Below are 20,361 nucleotides of genomic sequence, written 5' to 3' on the forward strand. Positions count from 1 at the left end.
CCCACAAAACAAAACAAAGAACAGCTTTGTACACTACGAAGATAATAATGTTATTTTGAATATGCTCAACTGGGAAAATGTGGCTTAATTATTTTTTCCCACATTTCTCCTGAGATACTAGTAAAACCAGGCATTAAGTAACCTAATAAATTATTTTTGCTTTGGCTTAGTATGTGTCTTTATATTTTTCCCTTTAGGAAATAGAAGTGGTTGCCAACCCAGTAAGATTCAACCAGGATTTGAATTTACAAGGCCTTGATTTCTTTAGAAAAGGTCTTTCTGGCAACTGTGTGACAAAACCTGCATTGAGGCTGGATAATGTAGCACAACCTTTGGAGAAGGAATTAACCCAGATTTCAACTCTGAAATTTCATTTGGATGAATCTCAGAAAATTTTGTGGAAGGAAAGAGAGTAAGTGAAAATCATAGTGTCCTTTGAATAAATCATAACTCCAAACCTCTGAATAGAGTTAATTTAGATAAATGTTATAAGAGAATGTGCTTTCACCATTATCTTTGTAATGTAGTGGAAAGATAGCTGGACTTGAAGCCAAAAAAACCTGGCTCTGATACTTATTAACTGTGTGGACATGAGTAACTTACTTTGCTTCTCTGCTGCCCAGTTTCCAATCTGTAAAATGGGAATAATCGTGCCTGTAATACTTCTCTCCCAGAATTTTTGTGAAGATCAAATGAGGTAATGCATGTAAAGCTCTTTATAGTGATATATATGTATATATGTGTGTATATATATATATGTGTACATATGTGTATATATACGTATATATATATATGTATGTCAGCAATTATAATTACAATCTTCTAGGATTTGCCAAATATAATTAATAAATATTTGTTTTTTTAAAAAAAGACTCATGAGTAAATCAGTTTTTGTATCTTATTTGCTAGGTTGGCCTCAAGCATCTGCTTTTTTGGAGAGGAGGGCAAGTAGTATTGTGATGTTTGCCTTCAGTCTATAGAGTATATATTTTAAAAGTGAATCCAGTGCTTTTTACAATTCTCACAGTATTCCTAGAAATTAAGCTGGTGAACACAAACAATGATTAAATGTAATTACAGGGGAACTCACAACTCTGTTCTCAAGTAGATAAAAGGGCTAATGAAATGACATTTTTTAAAACCATACCTGTGATTTTAACCACATAAGGAACTCATTGTGAGGAAGCTCTTACCATTTCATATTGGTGCCTTCATTCCACATCACAGTTTTAGAAGACTGTGAAGATCTGGGCACCGAGAGGTAAAATGACTTGTATAAGGTCCCACAACCACTATGTGTCTGGTCTACTTGACTTTGAGGCCAGCTCTCTAATGACTATGCCAAGTTTTTCACTAAAAATATGCCATGGCTGAAGAAACCTGGATAATAATGACTAATATTTATATAGCACTTTAAAGTTTGTGAAGTGCTTGGAATATATGATCTCATTTGACCCATCCTCACAACAATTTGTTAGGTAGGTACTTTTATCACCCCCATTTTACAGGTAAGGTTACTGAGAGAGATAAAGAAAGCAATTTAATCATCTTCATGTTGCCAATAAGTGTTTGGAGCAGGATATGAGCTCAGATTTTCCAGATTCCAAGTCAAGTGATCTCCCCATTATGCCACTTAGTTGTCTCTAGATACATCAAAATGAATTTTATGAGAAATATTTCTTTTCTATGTGTGTTTGATGGTTGATTTGATATACACTTCAGACTTAATATTAAAGTAATATCTTCATTTAGCATTCATCAATAAATAAGTGTGAATCATTAACCTGATTTAGCAAAAAAAACCCAAAACAACACTTTTACATGCTGGTAAGCTTAGAAAAAATTATCAAAATTCATTTTGATTTCTACTTGAAAATTGGGACTATTTTTATGCCCTAAAAATCCTATGATATGTGTATCTTTCTGTCTATGAATTAATTCAAATAATCCTAGATTTGGAAAATTGGAAAGGAGAGGGATAGTCAAGGCTAGAACCAATTAGCAAAAACATGGTTTTAAATTTGTTTCATCCTTTCAATAATGTGTCTAGAATTTTTGCCAGGAGTGGAAGTCAAGTTCAATGGACTAAATATTGTAGCACTACAAAATTTTCCTTTTAAAAAATGGGACATTTTTCTTCCTGGAAGCCTGAGGTACCTTTAGTGATTTCAGTGATCTTTCAAAGATGGCCAATTCAACAATCTCTTTTATTAGCTCTTTCAGTCTCACAAGATATAGTTCATAAAACCATAGACCTACAACTTGAAGGAACCACAGAGGCCATCTGGTCCATCTCTCCTCCTTTACCTCTTCTATTTTACAGATGATGACACTGAAGTCCAGGCAAGTTAAGTGACTTGTCTAAGGTTACACAATGTCAGAAGCAAATCTTCTAATACCAGGGCCAAATGCTTACCTCTTTCTAACACTTGGAATCATTTAACTGAATGTCATGTGAGACAATCAAGTGCCCTCTTACCATTTCCTCCATTGTAGTTCATTTTCAACTTATCTTTGACCATAGTTCTGTTCTTCCTAGAGCAAACTTCATTATCCTTGGGAGAAAGAAAACAAAATAAATATGTGAGTGGTGCTTAGCCTTCTGACTTTCATTTGTTTTCTCTTCTTAAAACCTTCTCTTGCCTCCTTAGCTTAAAAAAACCAACAAAAACAACAAAACAGACCCCTCTAGATTATAGTGTTCCTGACACTATTTATTTATTTACTTACTTACTTTATTTATTTATTTATTTGTTTATTTATTTATTTATAATTTATTTTGATATATCAACAATCACTTCCATATGCTTTTAAGTTAAAAATTTTTCTCCTCCTTCCTCACCCCCACCCTCCCCAAGATGACGCACAATCTGATATAGGCTTTACATTTACATACCCAATAAACATATTTTCACATTAGTGAAGTTGTGATTAAAAATTAAAACCAATAGGAGAAACCATCAGAAAGATGAAACAAAACTCAACAGAAGGTAAAAAAAGTGATAGCAATTTGACTTCCATAGTTCTTTCTTTGGATGTGGACAGCATTTTCCATCCTGAGGCCTCTGGGATGTGTTAGATCCTTGTAATGTTGAGAAAGGTTCAGTTTAACAATATTAGTCATTGCATAACATGGCTGTTATTTTGTATAAAGTCCTCTTGGTTCTGCTCACTTCACTCAGCATCAGACCATATACGTCTTTCCAGGTTTTTCTGAAGTCAGCCTGTTCATCATTTCTTATAGCACAATAGTATTCCATTACATTCATATACCACAACTTGCTCAGCCATTCCCCAATTGATGGGCATCCTCTCAATTTCCACTTCTTTGCCACCACAAAAAGAGCTGATATGAATATTTTTTCCTGACACTATTTAAACATGAGAAATTGAATCATTGTCCTCTGTTTTCATCATCTTTACATGCTATTAACATCTTTTGTACATTTCTTAAAATCAAAGTTAATTAATGAGTCTTCTGTGCATCCATATCAATCTCTTTAAACATTTTTTTTCTTCCTCATTGAAATAATTTCTATTTAACTCTTAATGATTTCATTCTTATGGACTCTCATCCTTCTTGGGCCAATCTTCCTAGCAGAACGTTAGGTTTTTATATTCTAACTAAATTTTCTTTGAATCTTTTGAAACTTGATCTTTTATGTCACTGCATGTCAAACTGTGGTCCTCTTCTATTAATCACATCCAGAATCTATCAAAAATAAATAAATAAGCATTTATTAAGTAGTTACTATGTTGCTAGGCATTGTGGATATAAAGATATAAATGAGACAGGCTTTGCCATCCACAAGCTAATATTCTATACAATGAAATAACACTGACTTACCAGTTGTTGTTATTGAGTTGTTTCAGTCATATTTGACTTGCTGTAACTCCATTTGGGGTTTTCTTGGCAAAGATACTGGAGTGGTTTGCCATTTCCTTCTCTAGCTAATTTTACATGTGAGCTAACTGAAGCAAACAGGGTTAAGTGACTTATCCAGAGTCACATAGCTAGTAAATGTCTGAGGCCAAATTTCAGTTTGCACCTTCTGATCACCAGGGCTGTTGCCCTATCTACTGTGCCACATAGTTGCTTAAGTATATGCAAAATATAGAAGGTAATTTTTGGGAAAAGGTAAAAGCAGTAGGTGAGATTGGGAAAGGTCATATATGGAGTCATATATAAGAAATTTGAAGGGATCTAGGAATTCTATTAGGCAGAGATGAAGGGGTATAAATTCCAAGAATGGAGGATAGCTTGGACCAAGTTATGGAGATAGGAGAAGGAAGTTCATGTGGCATGAGGAACAGCAAAATGTCCCACTTGGCAAGACTATAAAATGGGTGGAGAGCAATATAGAATAAGTTTAGGAATATAGGATGGAGCCTAGTTGTGAAGACATAAATGTCAAATAGAAAGATTTATATTTAACCTAGAAGTAACAGAGAGTTACTGAAATATATTGAGTAGGGAAATGATATAAGATACATACTTTTAATATGTTAATATGACTTGGTAACTATGTAGAGGCTAATTTAGAGTATTGAAAAATTGTAGGTTGGGAGGCCCAATTAAAAGGCTTTTGCAATGGTTAAACTGACAGCTGATAAGGGGTTGAATTACAGCAGTGGCCATGTAAGTAGATAAAAATAATGTAAGTGATATTGTAAACATAGAATCAGTAAGATTTGGAACTCAATTGGATATGTGGGATGAGTAAGAATGAAGAATCAAAGATGACACAGAGGTTGTAAACTGGGTGACTAAGAGGAAAGTGGTATCCTTGAGAATAAAGGAATGTTTTAAAAAGAAGTGGATTTTAGGGAGAAAAGATAACTTTTTTTTTGCTCAGCTAGTCGGGGGGGGAGGTAAGTGACTTGCCCAGGGTCACACAGCTAGTGTCAAGTGTCTGAGGCCAGAATTGAACTCAAGTCCTCCTGACTCCAGGGCCTGTGTTCTATCCACTGAGCCACCTAGCTGCTGAGAAAGGATTTTTTTTAGGCATTTGGAATATGAGATGTCTATTTGAAATATCCAACTGGCTGTCATATAGCCAATAGTATAATGTTGTCATCCCATGTTAGTAGTAGCATTGAAGTAATTTTCAGGGAGAAGTTTCTAGTGATCTTTCCTAGATTTAACATATTTCTCTTCAAAAGAACCTGTTCTAAGTAAGTATTTAATCTTCTCCAAAAGCATTGGCATCTCTCACAAAAAATAGTAACTACTACAGAAAGCAAAATTATTTCTTCCAGAGTAATACCAATAAAAGCAACACAGATAGAAGAAAGAAGAAATAGTCTGTAATTCAGAATTTGTTTTCTCCTTATTGTATTTAGGAAACTTGTCCTATGGGTATTGTGACTTAAGGCTTGTGTGCCCATGAATCAACATTAAGCTGCAATCCACATGAGACAATCACATAGTCTTTTTTCTTCCCATCACAAGGGAATATTTCCCAAGGATATACTATGTGTTAGGAATATAAATCTTCCTAATCTTCTAAATTCCTTCTCCTGAAGCCTTAGTAAGTGGGTGGCTTGTATTGAGCAATCCTGAAAACAATTTTTGTTGCTCTCAGCTTGGGGGAACATTCCCTTTTAATTTTCCGCAGACATCTGTTGCCTTGACAAGTGTAGCCTAATCAAAAGAGCCTAGGACTAGGACTCAGGACATTAATACCAAATCTGACATGGATTACAGTTTTGGAAAATTTGTAGAAACTCCTCCCCCATCTATGAAATAGAGATTTTTAAAAAATATTGCTTATAGAATGTCACCATTTATAAGCTGCTACCAAGAATCCTTTTTATAGAGACATATTTATGAATTCCTGACCAGCTGCAATAAGACCACCCAGGTAGAGGAACTGGAAAGATGGGGGATGGGAGGATATAGTTTCTTTCATATCTTCATCTGTCTGCTTCTAATTGTTCTAAGAAGCACAGATAGGGAGATACTTATACATTCATTTGAATGATTGATTGAGGGAGGGAGGTTACCTGTGCCCAATATGTCATATTTGAAGCAAATATTTGGTGTAGTGTTTTTTAAAACAGAATTGTTCCTATAACTAATTATAGCCCTTGCTTATATATGTTCCAAAATATTTGTTTTCTGTCACATAATATGTCTACTTCTACCCTATTATGTGGAGCTCAATTCTTCATTCCCATCACTATTCCATAGGAAAAAGCAAAATCATTCCAGTCATACTTAATTACATTAACATTCAATTTTTTATACAAACGGAAAGGACATCAGTCAGCTAGTGAGGAGTTTTGAGTTCTACCCCTGGCCCAGCCATGAACTTGTATGAACTTCGACAATTCACTTTAATTCTCTGAAAGTTTTCTCATATAAAAGAAGCAGTTTGCATTAGGTGAACCCAGAGATCCCTTGAAAATTTGAAATAAATTGATGCTATAATCATTTTATTGCCTTATGCTTTAGTAAAAGCTGCATTTGTTTTTAGAGTTTTATAATTAGAACGATTTTACTTCCTAGTGATGAAGTGCAGTAAATAATGTTTGAAAGAAAGCCATTGAGTTTTCATCCTATCATCCTGTACCTTAGATTTCATGTATGTTTTTGTCTTTTCCTCTATTAAAAAAACACAAATAAACGTATTAACCTTATTTTGTGTGGAAGAGAATAAGTAAGCTTGCTATAAATTATATCACTATGGGTATGGAATAATGCATATTTAACTTTGAATGGGTGAAATGAAGCCTTATCATACTGCAGATCACACCTAACCTTGGATCAATCGCACCTTTTGTTCCTTCACTCTTGTACACATGCTGCTGATAAAAGGTGGAGAAAATTACACAACTATTCCTACTAGTTCTACTATATAATTTCAACTGGGCTCTCACTGCTACTAGGCAATCCTACTTTACTTCTCTTATCAACTTACTCTCCCAGTATCCACAGGGACTCTTCCAAACTTTTTCATTCCTCCTCAAACCTTGCAGGGCTCCCTTCCCCCCACTCTCTTAACTGAGAACTTTGTCTAATATTTTACAGAAAAATTGAGGCCATTCACCATGAACTCCCTCTTCCCCCTTCCTCCTCATCTATCTTTCAAGTGTCTTCTAATACTTTTTCCTCTTTCACCTCTGTCTCATAAGATGAAGTGGACTTATTCCTTACCATACCTAACTTGGTAGCTTCTACTTATTCAAGTGATCCCATTCCATTCTTTTTCCTCCTACAGATTACTCATTCTGTCCCTACTCTTTCACTTATTTTTAATCTATCTCTGTCTACTGGCTCCTTCCCTACTGTCTATAACATGCTCATGTCTCTCCTATTCTGAAAAAAAGTCTTCACTTGCTCCTTTCTTCATTGCCAACTATCATCGTATTTCTCTTCTGTCATTTGTAGCTAAGCTAGAAAAGGCTGTCTACAATAGCTACCTCCAATTTCTTTCCTCTTACTCTAGGTTTTTTTGTTTGTTTTTGTTTTCTGGTGACGCAGTTGGGGTTAAGTGACTTCCCAAGGTCACACAACTAGTTAGTGTCAAGTGTCTGAAGTCGGATGTGAACTCAGGTCTTCCTGACTCCAAGGCCAGAGCTCTATCCACTGAGCCACCTAGCTGGCACTCTTTCCTCTTACTCTTAACTCCTTGTAATCTGGTTTCTGACTTTATCATTCCACCAAAACTGTTCCCTTCAAAGTAACTAATGATCACTTAGTTGCCAAATCCAATGGCCTTTTCTCAATCCTCAATCTCCTTGATTTCTCTGCAGCTTTTGACACTGTCAGTCATTTTCTCCTCCTTGATATTCTCTTCTTTCTAGGTTTTTGGAACAGCAGTCTTCCTTGGTTTTCCTTTTCCCTATCTAAATGCTTCTTTTCTGTCTTCTTCTCCAGATCATGCTTTTAAAGTATAAGTTTCCTGCAGGGTTCTGTCCTGGGCCCTCTTCTCTTCTCCTTCTGTACTATTTGGTGATCTCATCAGCTCCCGTGGTTTTAATTATTATCTCTAAGGTGATTATTCTCAAATCTACCTTTCCTGCCTCAATTTTTGACCTGACCTTCAATCTCATATCTACAACTGCCTTTCAGAGATTTCAAACTGTATGTAAAGTAGACATCTTAAACTCAATATATCCAAAAGAGAAGTAATTTTATTTCCCCCAAATCTCTGTCCACACTTCTACCTTCTCTATTACTATAGAGGGCAACATCATCCTCATAGTCCCTCAGGCACATAAACTAAGAATCATCCTGGGTTCCTCATTAATTATAACCCCCACCTCTACATCCAAACTGTTTCCAAGGCTTGTTGATTTCATCTTTGAAACATTATTCAAATATGCTCTGTTCTCTCCTCTAACATTACTCTGGTGCAGGTACAGATTACCTCATGCCTGGACTATTGCAACTGCCTGCTATTGGGTCTACCTGCTTTAAGTCTCTTGCCATTCTAATCCATCCTTCCTTCAGTCACTAATGTGATTTTCCTGAAGAGCAGGCCCAATCATTTCAAACTCCTCCCACTACCTAACTCCCCACCCCAACTTTACTCAATAAACTCTAATGGCTTCCTGTTATTTCCAGGAATAAATACAAAATTCACTTTTTGGCATTCAAATCATTTCATAACCCAGTCCTTCTTACCTTTCCAGTCTTCTTACACCTTGGTCCTGAATATGTACTCTTCCATCCAAGCATAGCAGTCTCTTGGTGATTCCAGGAATAAGACATGTTTTCTTTTGCCAACAGGCATTTTCTTTTTTTTTCATTCTTTCTTTTTAGTATTTTATTTTTCCCCAGGTACATGTAAAAACAATTTTTAACATTTCTTTTTAAAACTTTGAGTTCCAAATTTCTCTCCTGTCCTTCCTCCCCACTTACCCTCATTGAGAAGGCAAGCAATTCAGTGTAAGTTATATGTGTGTAGTCATGCAAAACATATTCATAATAGTCATGTTGTAAAAGAAAACACAGACAAAAAAAACTCAAGAAAAATAAAGTTAAAAAAGTATGCTTCAGTCTATATTCAGATACCATTAGTTCTTTCTCTTGGAATAGATAGCATTTTTCATCATAATTTCTTCAGAGTTATCTTGGATTATTGTATTACTGAGAATAGCTAAGTCATTCACAGCTGATCATCTTACAATTGCTGTTACTTTGTACACAGTACATTTCACTTTGCCCATGCAAGTCTTTGTAGGGTTTTTTTGAGCATCCTCCTTATCATTTCTTTTAAGTACAATATTATTCCATCATAATCACATATTACAGCTTTTTCAGCCATTCCCCAATTGATGGGCATCCCCTCAATTTCTAATTCTTTGCCCCCAGAAGAGAGCTGCTATAAATATTTTTGTACATATAGGTCCTCTTCCTTTTTGTTTTTTATCTCTTTCGGGATACAGACCTAGTAGTGGTATTGCTAAGTCAAAGGGTATGCATGGTATTATAGCTCTTTAAGCATAATTCCAAATTGCTTTAAGGAATGGTTGAATCAGTTCACAACTCCACCAACAATGCATTAATGTCTCATTTTCCCCAAATCTCCATGTTTGTTAAAGTAGGTCTCTGCTTCTAGAGTGGAGGGCACACTGTCTAAAGCCTCAGGGGTTTTGTGCAGCTGTTTTCAGGCATACTTATAGGGACTGTAAGTTTCAGTTCTTCCAAGGTGGTATGATCTAAGGAGAGGTGTTTACTATTCTCCTGGCCTGTGCTCCAGCACTCTTTTTCACCCTGGAACTGTGAGGAGGGCTCTCCCTCCACTGTGGCCATAAGCTCTGCTATGCTAGTGCTCCTCTTCACCTTGGAACTGACACCCAGGACTGCAACCTGGATTCAAGTATGGGCAAAGCAGCAGAGTCCTGCCTCAGTGCTAGCAAAAAGACCCCTGTACTCTCCTTCAGACTAATTGTTCGACCCCCTTACTGTCTTTGTACTGAGAGCTCTAAAAGTAGCCACTGTCATTGCCACTGCTGATTCAGTCACTCTTGAGGCCAGCTCCAGGTTTGCTGGTGCCTGGTATGTGCTGGCTTGACCTGTGCTAGACTGTGTTCCTCTCTTTGGTAGAACAGACCTTTCCTGCTGACCGTCTAGGTTGTTTTGGGCTGGAAATTTGTTTCACTCCATCTTTTTGTGGGTACTGCTGGCCTAAAATTTGTTTAGAGTCATTTCTAAAGATGTTTGGAGGGGCTACCCAGAAAAATTGAGCATAATCTTTCAGGGGAGTAGATGGATATTCGTTGAAATCGGGCACTTGCAAACCTACCTGATGAAAATACCAGAGCACAACATAAAATTTGATCTTCAAAAGGGGCTTGAGGAAGAGCACAGATAATTCCCTGACTTTACTCCACCATTTTGGCTTTGCCAACAGACATTTTTTATGGCTCTTTTCCATGCCTGTAATTTCCTCCCTGCTCTCCAAATACTAACTTCCCTAACTTCCTTTAAGTCTGGACTAAAATTCTACCTTCTACAGGAAGCCTGCCCCAACCCTTCCTAATTTCAGTGCCTTTCTTCTGTTAATTATTTCTTATCAATCCTGTTTATAGTATGTTTTTGTATATATTTGTTTGCTTGTTGTTCCCCCCATTTTATTGTAAGCTCCTTGAGGGCAGAAACTATCTTTTGCCTCTTTTTGTATGCTTAGCACTTAGCACAGTAGGCATAGTAGGCACTTAATAAATATTTATTTATTGATTATTGATTGATTATTTTCCCTTTGGGATCTTATTTTAACCTCTTTTTAATTCTTACTAATTTTAAATTGGCACTGAGTCTTTAGGGCTTTTTTCATGTTAACATCAACTTAAGATCATTATTCTGACCTGAGAAATGAGATTTTTCACCCTCAACAATATGGTAGGTAGATTATTTTGAAAGGGAATTTCTGTGTTTGAAATGTGAAATCTTTCTTTTTTGATGTTTATTGTTGAAAGAACTTTCAGTTTATGGACATATTTTGATTAATTCTAGTTTTTAAAATGTTTTATGATCATAACAGTTGACAAGCTACTATTAGATCATGTACAAACATAAAAACATGTTGCTACAGAAACACTTGTTTGCACAATTATTATTTTCAAGTATTTTAGACTCCTAACATATGCAGACTGTAGTAGACTGACTTAAAAACTGCTACTTTAGATCAGGAAGAGCTTTATCATACTAATATTTAATGTTTTGTTAAATTTTTACTTACCAAATTAAAAAAATGATCTTTCTGGAATACATAAACCTTGTTTTAACTTGTTGGTAAATACCCTTTCACAGTACTGACAACAAAATCTGTAACTACAGTACAGATGAAGATTAGAAATTGCTATCAATGTGGAATGAGGTAATTCAGCAACTCTTTCTGAAGTTCAGAATGATTTAATTAGGCCAAAATATTATGTATTTATGTAGTGCCCTCTGCTGCATGACTTTAGATATGCACTTTTCTTTGCTATATGCTGGCAAAGAAAGCAGTTTGGTAATATAGCTAGTGTTAATGACTGGTTAAATGCCAACCTAAAACAAAAACAAGAACCAAACCAAATCAAAACCAAAAAATGATTTATGCTGGGCATGCTTTTTTATACACAATTTGTTTTGCATAAATTACATTTTTTTCTATAATAGCTCTGATTTAACCTAGTAAAAATATTTAGCTCTCTTCCTTAAGGACAAATAAAAAATGAGCAAAAAACTAACATCTTAATGAGGTGATAATCTTTTAAAGGTAAACAAGGAAATAAAGATTTCTGAAACTACAGCCTATAGAGAGGCAGTGTGTGATAGTGAATGGAGGGTTTAGATTTGCATTAAGAATGTCTTGTCTCTGATATTAGCTATGTAAGTATGGGTGAATGACTTGAGTTCTCAAGTCCACAGATAATTCTCTTAAAAGCACTAAACTATAGATGAGTCGATCATTTACCTAGGCTGTGTAGATTTTCATACCTGGAATTAAGATATGGACCAGAAGAATCCAAACAAAAAGCTATTTCAGTGGGACATAAAACTAGTGATATATCCACTTGGATTGACCTTGATAGAAAAATGAACTGTGCAAGTCATGTAATAATTTATCTTTTGCATGTGTATTATAAGAATTTATTTCTTATTTATATTAAAATCAATTGATACAATTTTAAAGCTCTTTATTCAGATACTGGGTAACATTTCAGTCATTATATTACTTCTCTTTACTATTATCCTTGCCCACATGATTTGGGGGAGAATATGTCACTTTTTTGTTGGAAAAGCTTATTTTTAAAAAGAAAGTATGCTATAATGAAGAAAAACAGTCATGTGACTAGCAAAAGACATAAGTAATTCAGAGTGGACTAAAGGAGAAATGGCTTCCATTTTAAAGAGAATGGCCCCCAGAAACAGCTTAGTCAGTTCATTTCCTATGGAGTATATTCTGGATAGAGATGGGACTAGGCTTCCATATTTCTCACCTCCCTGAACTCCATGCGGCTGAGGCTGTGAAACCTCAGATAGGTATTCAGGAAAAATTATTTCAACAATTAAAGGAACTTAGCAGGGATGCAAGAAAAAACTCAAGAAAAATAAAGAAAGTTGAAAAAAAGTATGCTTCAATCTGTATTCAGATACCATCAGTTCTTTCTCTGGGGATAGATAGCATTTTTCATTATAGTTCCTTCAGAGTTGTCTTGAATCATTGTATCGCCAAGAATAGCTCAGTCATTCATAGCTGATAATCTTACAATATTGCTGTTACTTTGTACACAGTACGTTTCACTTTGCATTAGTCCATGCAAGTCTTTCCAGGCTTTTCTAAGAGCATCCTGCTCCTCATTTCTTATAGTCAGTATTCTATCATACTCACATACCGCAAATAGACAAAAAACATCCCACAACATAAAAAAACCCAAAAGAAAAAAAAACTCATGAAATAAATCAGAGAATTTTAATATTTGAATTCCCATTCAGTATCACCCTTCATACAAACCACTGTGTGTGGAGCAAAAATTAACTGGAAGGTTTATTATTCTGGGTCTCTGTAAAGATCCTTTCCTTGTTGCCCCCACACATCTGAACTCCCCTTCACCTTTTAAGAGGAAGAAGACACTCATTCTACCCCACACAACCCAGGAATAAGAAAGGGAATTAAACTGGGATCTGTGAACGTGTTATTTAAAAAATATAATTCCATTTCAAGATAATTAATTTTCTTTTTAATCCTAAATATTTTATTTTATTCCAAGAAAGGGTTAGTGGGCTATATCTGACTGCAAAAATTGCTCGTGATATAAAAATGTTAAAAACCACTGAACTAGGTAGGAGGAGGAGTGAAAGATGAGAACAGTGCAGAACAATACAAAAACACAAGTGAAAGGCTAAAGAGCATATAAGCTGCCAGAAAGGAAGATTGGAAACTGAATTAAGGCCAGTCCTTTCTTGACAGTTTTTTTTTTCTGGGCAAGTACTGAGGACTGTTACCTCCCACATCCACCAATTATAAGTTGCTAAAGATAGCCTCTAATTAAGTCTTAGGGATTTGTGCAGAAATGAAAGTAGTGGATGGAAAAATAAAGGCAGATGACTGAGAATATAAGAAAGAAGCTGAGAAGGACCAGCATATCAAGAGAAGAAGCTGAATAAACGCCTAGCTCATAAACAGATAAATCAGCAGAGATCCAAAAAAAGAATGAATAAAACTACATGGAGAAGCCAAAGCATATTGAACAACTATTATACTAGAAAGGAAAATGAAACAAAGTCAACCAATGGAGAATCCTGCAGAAACCCAAGAGTTCACAGAATAGCAAAAAGAAATTCCAGAAATGTTCAATAGAAAAATATAGCTTTTGTAAATAAAATTAGAAATGCATTTAGAGCTCTCAACAGAGAGCTTAAAAACACAAGGTGAAGAGTAAGAAAAATTGATTTAAATGATGGAAGATCAATGTAGGGAATCAGAGACTCCAAGGGAAAGAATGACAGATCACACACACAAAAAAATTAAACTAGAGGAAGATTTAATAGAAAAAAACCCAAAGGACTATAATTTTAAGAGAACACATGAATTTTATACAAGACAAAGCAACTGACCTTGATGATAGAGTATGTAAAGATAAATAAGGATTGACAAAAGAACATAGTCAAAAACAAACAAAAAGCCTAAATCCTGTCCATAAGTAAATAATAAAAGAAAATTCCTCAGAATCTTTGAATACAAACAACAATATATTTAATTGAATTCATAGATCAGTTCCACCAAAAACAATAGCAAAAAGAAACTTGCTTCACATTCCATTGATCATAGTGGTTAAATTTAAAAATTCCAATAAAAAAAGGAAACACATTTTATAAGCAGTCAGAGGACTTTATAATAAGAAAGGAAGACTATCTCAATAACCCACATTTATTTCATAGTATTGAGGAATTGAAAGAGAAAATGGATAAAGAGAACTCCCTGTGAGACACTCTTTCTATTGATATAGGTTGATACCTGCCTTGCAATTCATAGTCTTAAACAGTTTGCTTTTAGCACTGATATACTAAGGGATTTGCCCAGGGTCACACAGGCAGTATTTATAGAGATAAAATTTGAATCTTAGACTTCCTAACTTGAGTCTGGCTCTCCATCATTTATTACAATAGTTAATTTTTATGTATTATGTAAATATGGTATTTGTATAGTATAGTTTAAGGTTTACGAAGTTATATATACATACATACATACATACACATACACATTTATCAGTCCTCACAACTCACTGAGATATGATTACCTCATTTTACTGATGAGGAAACTGAAACTGAAAGAAACTAAGTGACTTCTCTAGGGTCACACAGATGGTAAGCACTTGAATCCAGCTTCAAATTCAGGCTTTCCTAATCTCAAGTTTAGCATTCTATCCACTATGCCACCCAACTATAACTATGTCATAGATCCTTTAAAAAAATGAGAGAATAATATAAATTAAAGGCATGAATATCATGAAAAAAGAGGCTTTTTTTTATTTGCATGAATTTTCAGACCTCAGGATGGCTTACTTAGAAAACTTCAGAGAATTACCAAAGAAAATAATTGAGAAAATTCATAATTTTAGTAAATAAACCTTCTTATTTAGAAGTAACTAGGTTGCACAGTGGATAGAGCACTGGACCTAGAATCAGGAAGATCTGCATTTAAATTTACCCCCAGACATTTAATAGCTGTATGATGCTGGGAAAGTCACTTTACCTGTGCCTTAGTTTTTTCAACTATAAAATGGGGATCATAAGAGCAACTACTTGGCAGGGTTACTGTGAGTCAACTGAGATAAAATCTGCCTAGTGCCCAGAAAATAGTAGATGCTTAAAAAATGGTTATTCCTTTCCTCTTCTCTCCCCCTCCTTTTTCATCTTTCCTTTTCTTTTCCCCTCCCCTTTCCTTCTGTCTTCCCCTTTCCTCTTCCCCTTTCATTCGCATGTACACTTTCTTTCGCTCTTCCTCTTTCTATTCCCCCTTCCTGTTCCTTTTGATCTCCATTGTCCATAAAATATAATCCAGTGACATTCACCTGTTTGCTATACCTCACAAAAGACACCCCATTTCTGAATTCTGTAACTTTTCACTGGCTGTCCACCATGCTTGGTATACTCTCCCTCTTTATCTTTATATAAAGAATTCCTGTTTTCCTTCAAGCCTTAGCCCATAATCTCCTCTTCCAGAACTGTTCCTCGAAGTGAGAAAAAATAATGGGAAAAAAATTAATCAAAACAGCAACTTTCCCTTTTTGTGTCTTCTGCATTTGGCATCTATAGCCATCTGTCCTTTGGATTCAATTGTTCTTGCATTTATCTTGAGATCATTTACCTTTTTGCATCATTTTTATTATACTCATTGTGCCTATTGTTGTCCTGGTTCTGTCTACTTTGATTTGTAACAGTTCAAACAAGTCTTTTCATATTTCAGTGAATTCCCCACATTAATTTACAAAGAAATAATTTCTTTCTATTTAGTATTTTATTTTTCCCCAGTTACATGTAAAAACAATTTTTAATATTCATATTGTAAAAGTTTGAATTCCAAATTCTCTTCCTTCCTCCCTTCTACCCCCCCCAATGCCATTAAGAAGATAAGCAATTCCATTCAGGGGCAGGGAACCTGCAGCCTGAGGCCACATGCAGCCTTCTAGGCTCTCAAGTACAGCCCTTTGACTGAATCCAAACTTCACAAAACAAGTTTTATAGCCCTGTGGGTGTAGTTCCAAATTCCTCTACACAATGGTTGAATCAGTTCACAACTCCATCAACAACGAATGAATGTCTCAATTTTCTCACATCCCCTCCAACATTTATCATTTACCTTTTCTATCCTATTAGTCAACCTAATAGACATGATGTAGTACCTCAGAATTGTTTCAATTTGCAGTGAATTGGAGTATTTTTTTGATGTGGCTATAGATGGCTTTGATTATTTCATCTTAAAACATCATATCTTTTGATCATTTATTAATTGGGGAATGGCTCTTGCTTTCATCAGTTTGACTCAGTTCTCTATATGTTTGAGAAATGAGGCCTTCATCAGGGAAACCTGATTCAAAATTTTTTCACAGTTACTATTGTAAATTGTATTTCTTTCTATCCTGTCCTTCTGCCCCCCCATTATTCTATTCTCTCCCTCCTTTCATCCTGTGCTTCCTCAAAAATGTTTTACTCCTAACTACCCTTTCCCCCAATCTGCTGACCCTTCTATCCCTACCTTCTTTTCTTATCTCTTTCCCCTCCTACTTTCCTGTAGGAGAAGATAGATTTCCATATAAAAAAAATTGAGTGTGTATGTTATTCCACCTTTGAGGCAATTCTGATGACAGCAAGATTCACTCACTACCCCTAACATCCCTCTTCTTCCCCTCTATTGTAAAAGCTTTGTCTTGCCTCTTTTATATGAGATAATTTACCCCTTTCTACCTCTCCCTTTCTCTTTCTCCCAGTACATTACTCTCTTACCCCTTAATTTTATTTTTTAGATATCATCCCTTCACATTCAACTCACACCTGTGCCCTCTATCTATATATAATCCTGCTAACTACCTTCATAATGAGAAAGGTCTTCTGAGTTACAAATATCATCTTCCCATGTAGGAATATAAAAGTTTAACCTTATGATTCCCTTTTTCTGTGTACCATTTTATGCTTCTCTTGAATCTTGTATTTGAAAGTTAAATTTTCTATTCAGCTATGCTCTTTTCATCAAGAATGCTTGAAAGTCCTCTATCTCATTGAATATCTATTTTTCATCCTGAAGGATTACACTCAGTTTTGCTGGGTAGGTGATTTTTGGTTGTAATCCTACCTCCTTTCCCCTCTGGAATATCATATTCCAAGCATTCTGATCCTTTAATGTAGAAATTGCTATTGTGTCATTCTGACTGTGGCTCTACCATACTTGAATTTTATCTTTTTGGCTGTATGCAATATTTTCTCCTTGACCTGGGAACTTTGGAATTTGGCTATAATACCCTTGGCTGTTTTCATTTTGGGATCTCTTTCATCCTCCTTCAGGAGGTGATTGATGGATTCTCTCAATTTCTATTTTGCACTCTGGTTCTAGAATATCAGGGCAGTTTTCCTTGAGAATTTCTTTAAAGATGATGTCTAGGCTTTTTTTTTTTTTGATCATGGCTTTCAGGTAGTACAATAATTTTAAAATTATCTGTCCTGGATTTATTTTCCAGGTCAATTATTTTTCTATTGAGGTATTACCCATTGTCTTCTATTCTGTCATTCTTTTGGTTTGGTTTTTATTGTTTCTTGATTTCTCATAAAGTCATTAGGTTATATTTGTTCCATTCTAATTTTAAGGAATGATTTTCTTCAGTGAGTTTTTGGAACACCTTTTCCATTTGGCCAGTTCTGCTTCTTAAGGCATCTTTCTCCTCATAGGCTTTTTGGACCTCTTTTACCATTTGACTTAGTCTGTTTTTAAGGCATCTTTTCTTCCATATTGTGTGTGTGTGTATATGTGTGTGTGTATTTCTCCTTTACCAAGTTGTTGACTCATTTTTCATGATTTTCTTGCATGATTTTCATTTCTTTTCCCAATTTTTCCTCCACCTCTTTAACTTGATTTTTAAAATCCTTTTTGAGCTCTTTCATGGCCTGAGACCACCTCACATTTTTCTTGGAGGCTTTGGATGTAAGAACTTTGACTTTGTTATCTTCTTCAGCATATGTGTTTTGATCTTCCTTATCACCATAGTTACTTTCTCGTAGTCAGAGTTTTTTCCCTTTGCTTGCTCATTTTTCTAGTCTGTTGCTTGATTTTTAACTTTTGTTAAAGTAGGCTCTGTTTCTAGTGTAGAGGGCACACTATCCCAACTTCAGGGGGTTTTTGCTGCTGTTTTCAGAGATACTTCTAGGGACCTGTTACTTTTCAGTTTTTCCAGGTGGTATGATCTAAGCATAGGTCTTGGTCTGTGCTCTGGTCTATGAGTGACCACAAGCACTCTTTTCTGCCTTAGAACTGTGAGGAGGTCCCAGCCCCCACTTGGGCCATAAGTTCTGCTATTCTAGTGTTCCTCCTCATTCTAGGACTGTGACCTGGATTCCAGTATGGGCAAAATAACAGTCCTGCCTCAGTGCTAGCAAAAAGACCCCTGTAATGTCCTTCTGACCTGTTGTTTGACCCCCTTACCTGTTTGTGGCCAGAGAGCTCAGGAAGCAGCAGCTGCTGCATTCACTCTAAAGGCTTGCTCCTAGTTAGCTGTGGTCTGGCCTGTTCTGGCTTGGCCTGTGCTGTACTATGCTTCTTTTTCACCCTGATGTATCAGACATTTCCTGCTGACCTTCTAAATTGTCTTTGGCTTCTCTTGGGCTGAAAAATCTGGAAACCACCTCTGTTGCCAGTGATTGCATTGCCCCAAGGCCTGCTCCTAATTTGCTGGAGCCTGGTATGGGCTGATGAAGTGTGCAACTGTGCTCCTTTCTTACCCTGGTGCAACAGACCTTTTCTACCAACCTTCCAAGTTGTTTTGGGCTGGGTTTTTACAGGTTCTGCTGCTCTAGAATTTGTTTAGAGTGATTTTTTAAGGTATTTGGAGTGGTTTTGGGGAGAGCACAGATGAGTCATTGCCTTTATGCCACCATCTTGGTTCTGCCCTTCCTCCCCACATTCATTTTTTAAAATGAATTATATATATTACAGTTTCTTTAAATCCTTCCCAATCAATGAAAATTCACTTTGCTTCCAATGTTTTGATGCCACAAAATATCTTGCTAGAAACATCTTTGTACGTGTAGTTTATTTTTTTGGCTTAGACATTTTAAAAACTTTTATTAATATGTTTTGATTTATCAACAATCACTTCCATATGCTTTTGAGTTGAAAATTTTTATCCCCCTTCCTCTCCTGCCACCCTCCCCAAGATGGTGCATAATCTTATATAGGCTTTACATTTACATTCCTATTAAACATATTTTCACATTAGTGAAGTTGTAAGTAAAAATTAAAACCAATAGAAGGAACCATCAGAAAGATGAAACAAAACTCAACAGAAGGTAAAAATAAGTGATAGTGATTCGACTTCCATAGTTCTTTCTTTGGATGTGGACAGCATTTTCCATCCCGATGCCTCTAGAGATGTCTTAGATCCTTGTAATGCTAAGAAGGGTTCAGTTTAACAATATTAGCCATTGAGTAATGTGGCTGTTACTATGTACAAAATCCTCTTGGTTCTGCTCACTTCACTCAGCATTAGACCATATAAGTCTTTCCAGGTTTTTCTGAAGTCAGCCTGTTCATCATTTCTTATAGCACAATAGTATTCCATTACATTCATATACCACAACTTGCTCAGCCATTCCCCAATTGATGGACATCCTCTCAATTTCCAATTCTTTGCTACCACAAAAAGAGCTGCTATGAATATTTTTGTACATGTGGGTCCTTTTCCCATTTGTTTGATCTCTTTGGGATATAACCCTAGAAGTGCTATTGTTGGATCAAAGGGTATGTACATTTTTGTAGCCCTTTGGGCATAGTTACAAACTGTTCTCTAAACTGGTTGGATCATTTCACAACTCCAACAACAATGTATTAGTGTTCCAATTTTCCCACATCTCCTCCAACATTTATCATTGTCCTGTTTTGTCATGTTGGCCAATCTGATAGGGATGCTGTGGTACCTCAGAGTTGTTTTGATTTGCATTTCTCTAATCAATAATGATTCAGAGCTTTTTTCTATATGACTATAGATGGCTTTAATTTCTTCTTCTGAGAACTGCCTGTTCATATCCTTTGACCATTTATCAATTGGGGAATGGTTTGTGTTCTTATAAATTTGTCTTAATTCTCTATATATTTTAGAAATGAGACCTTTATCAGAGAGACTGGTTGTAAAAATTCTTTCCCGATTTTCTACCCT

The 20,361-nt window shown here is 35.6% G+C and overlaps 1 protein-coding gene across 2 annotated transcripts in view; it reads left to right on the plus strand.

Annotated features, from left to right (window-relative positions):
* Nucleotides 1-20,361, plus strand: part of CCDC102B (coiled-coil domain containing 102B) — a 796,232-nt gene that overhangs the window by 89,104 nt on the left and 686,767 nt on the right. For both annotated transcript variants that reach the window (XM_078153543.1, XM_020985624.1), the window contains one exon: nucleotides 198-412. In XM_078153543.1, coding sequence (XP_078009669.1) covers nucleotides 198-412 — 215 coding nt within the window. The remainder of the gene's footprint in view (nucleotides 1-197; nucleotides 413-20,361) is intronic.

The sequence above is a fragment of the Phascolarctos cinereus genome, unplaced genomic scaffold (assembly GCF_003287225.1).
Source record: "Phascolarctos cinereus isolate Bilbo 61053 unplaced genomic scaffold, phaCin_HiC Scaffold_4;HRSCAF=312, whole genome shotgun sequence".
NCBI lineage: Eukaryota > Metazoa > Chordata > Mammalia > Diprotodontia > Phascolarctidae > Phascolarctos > Phascolarctos cinereus.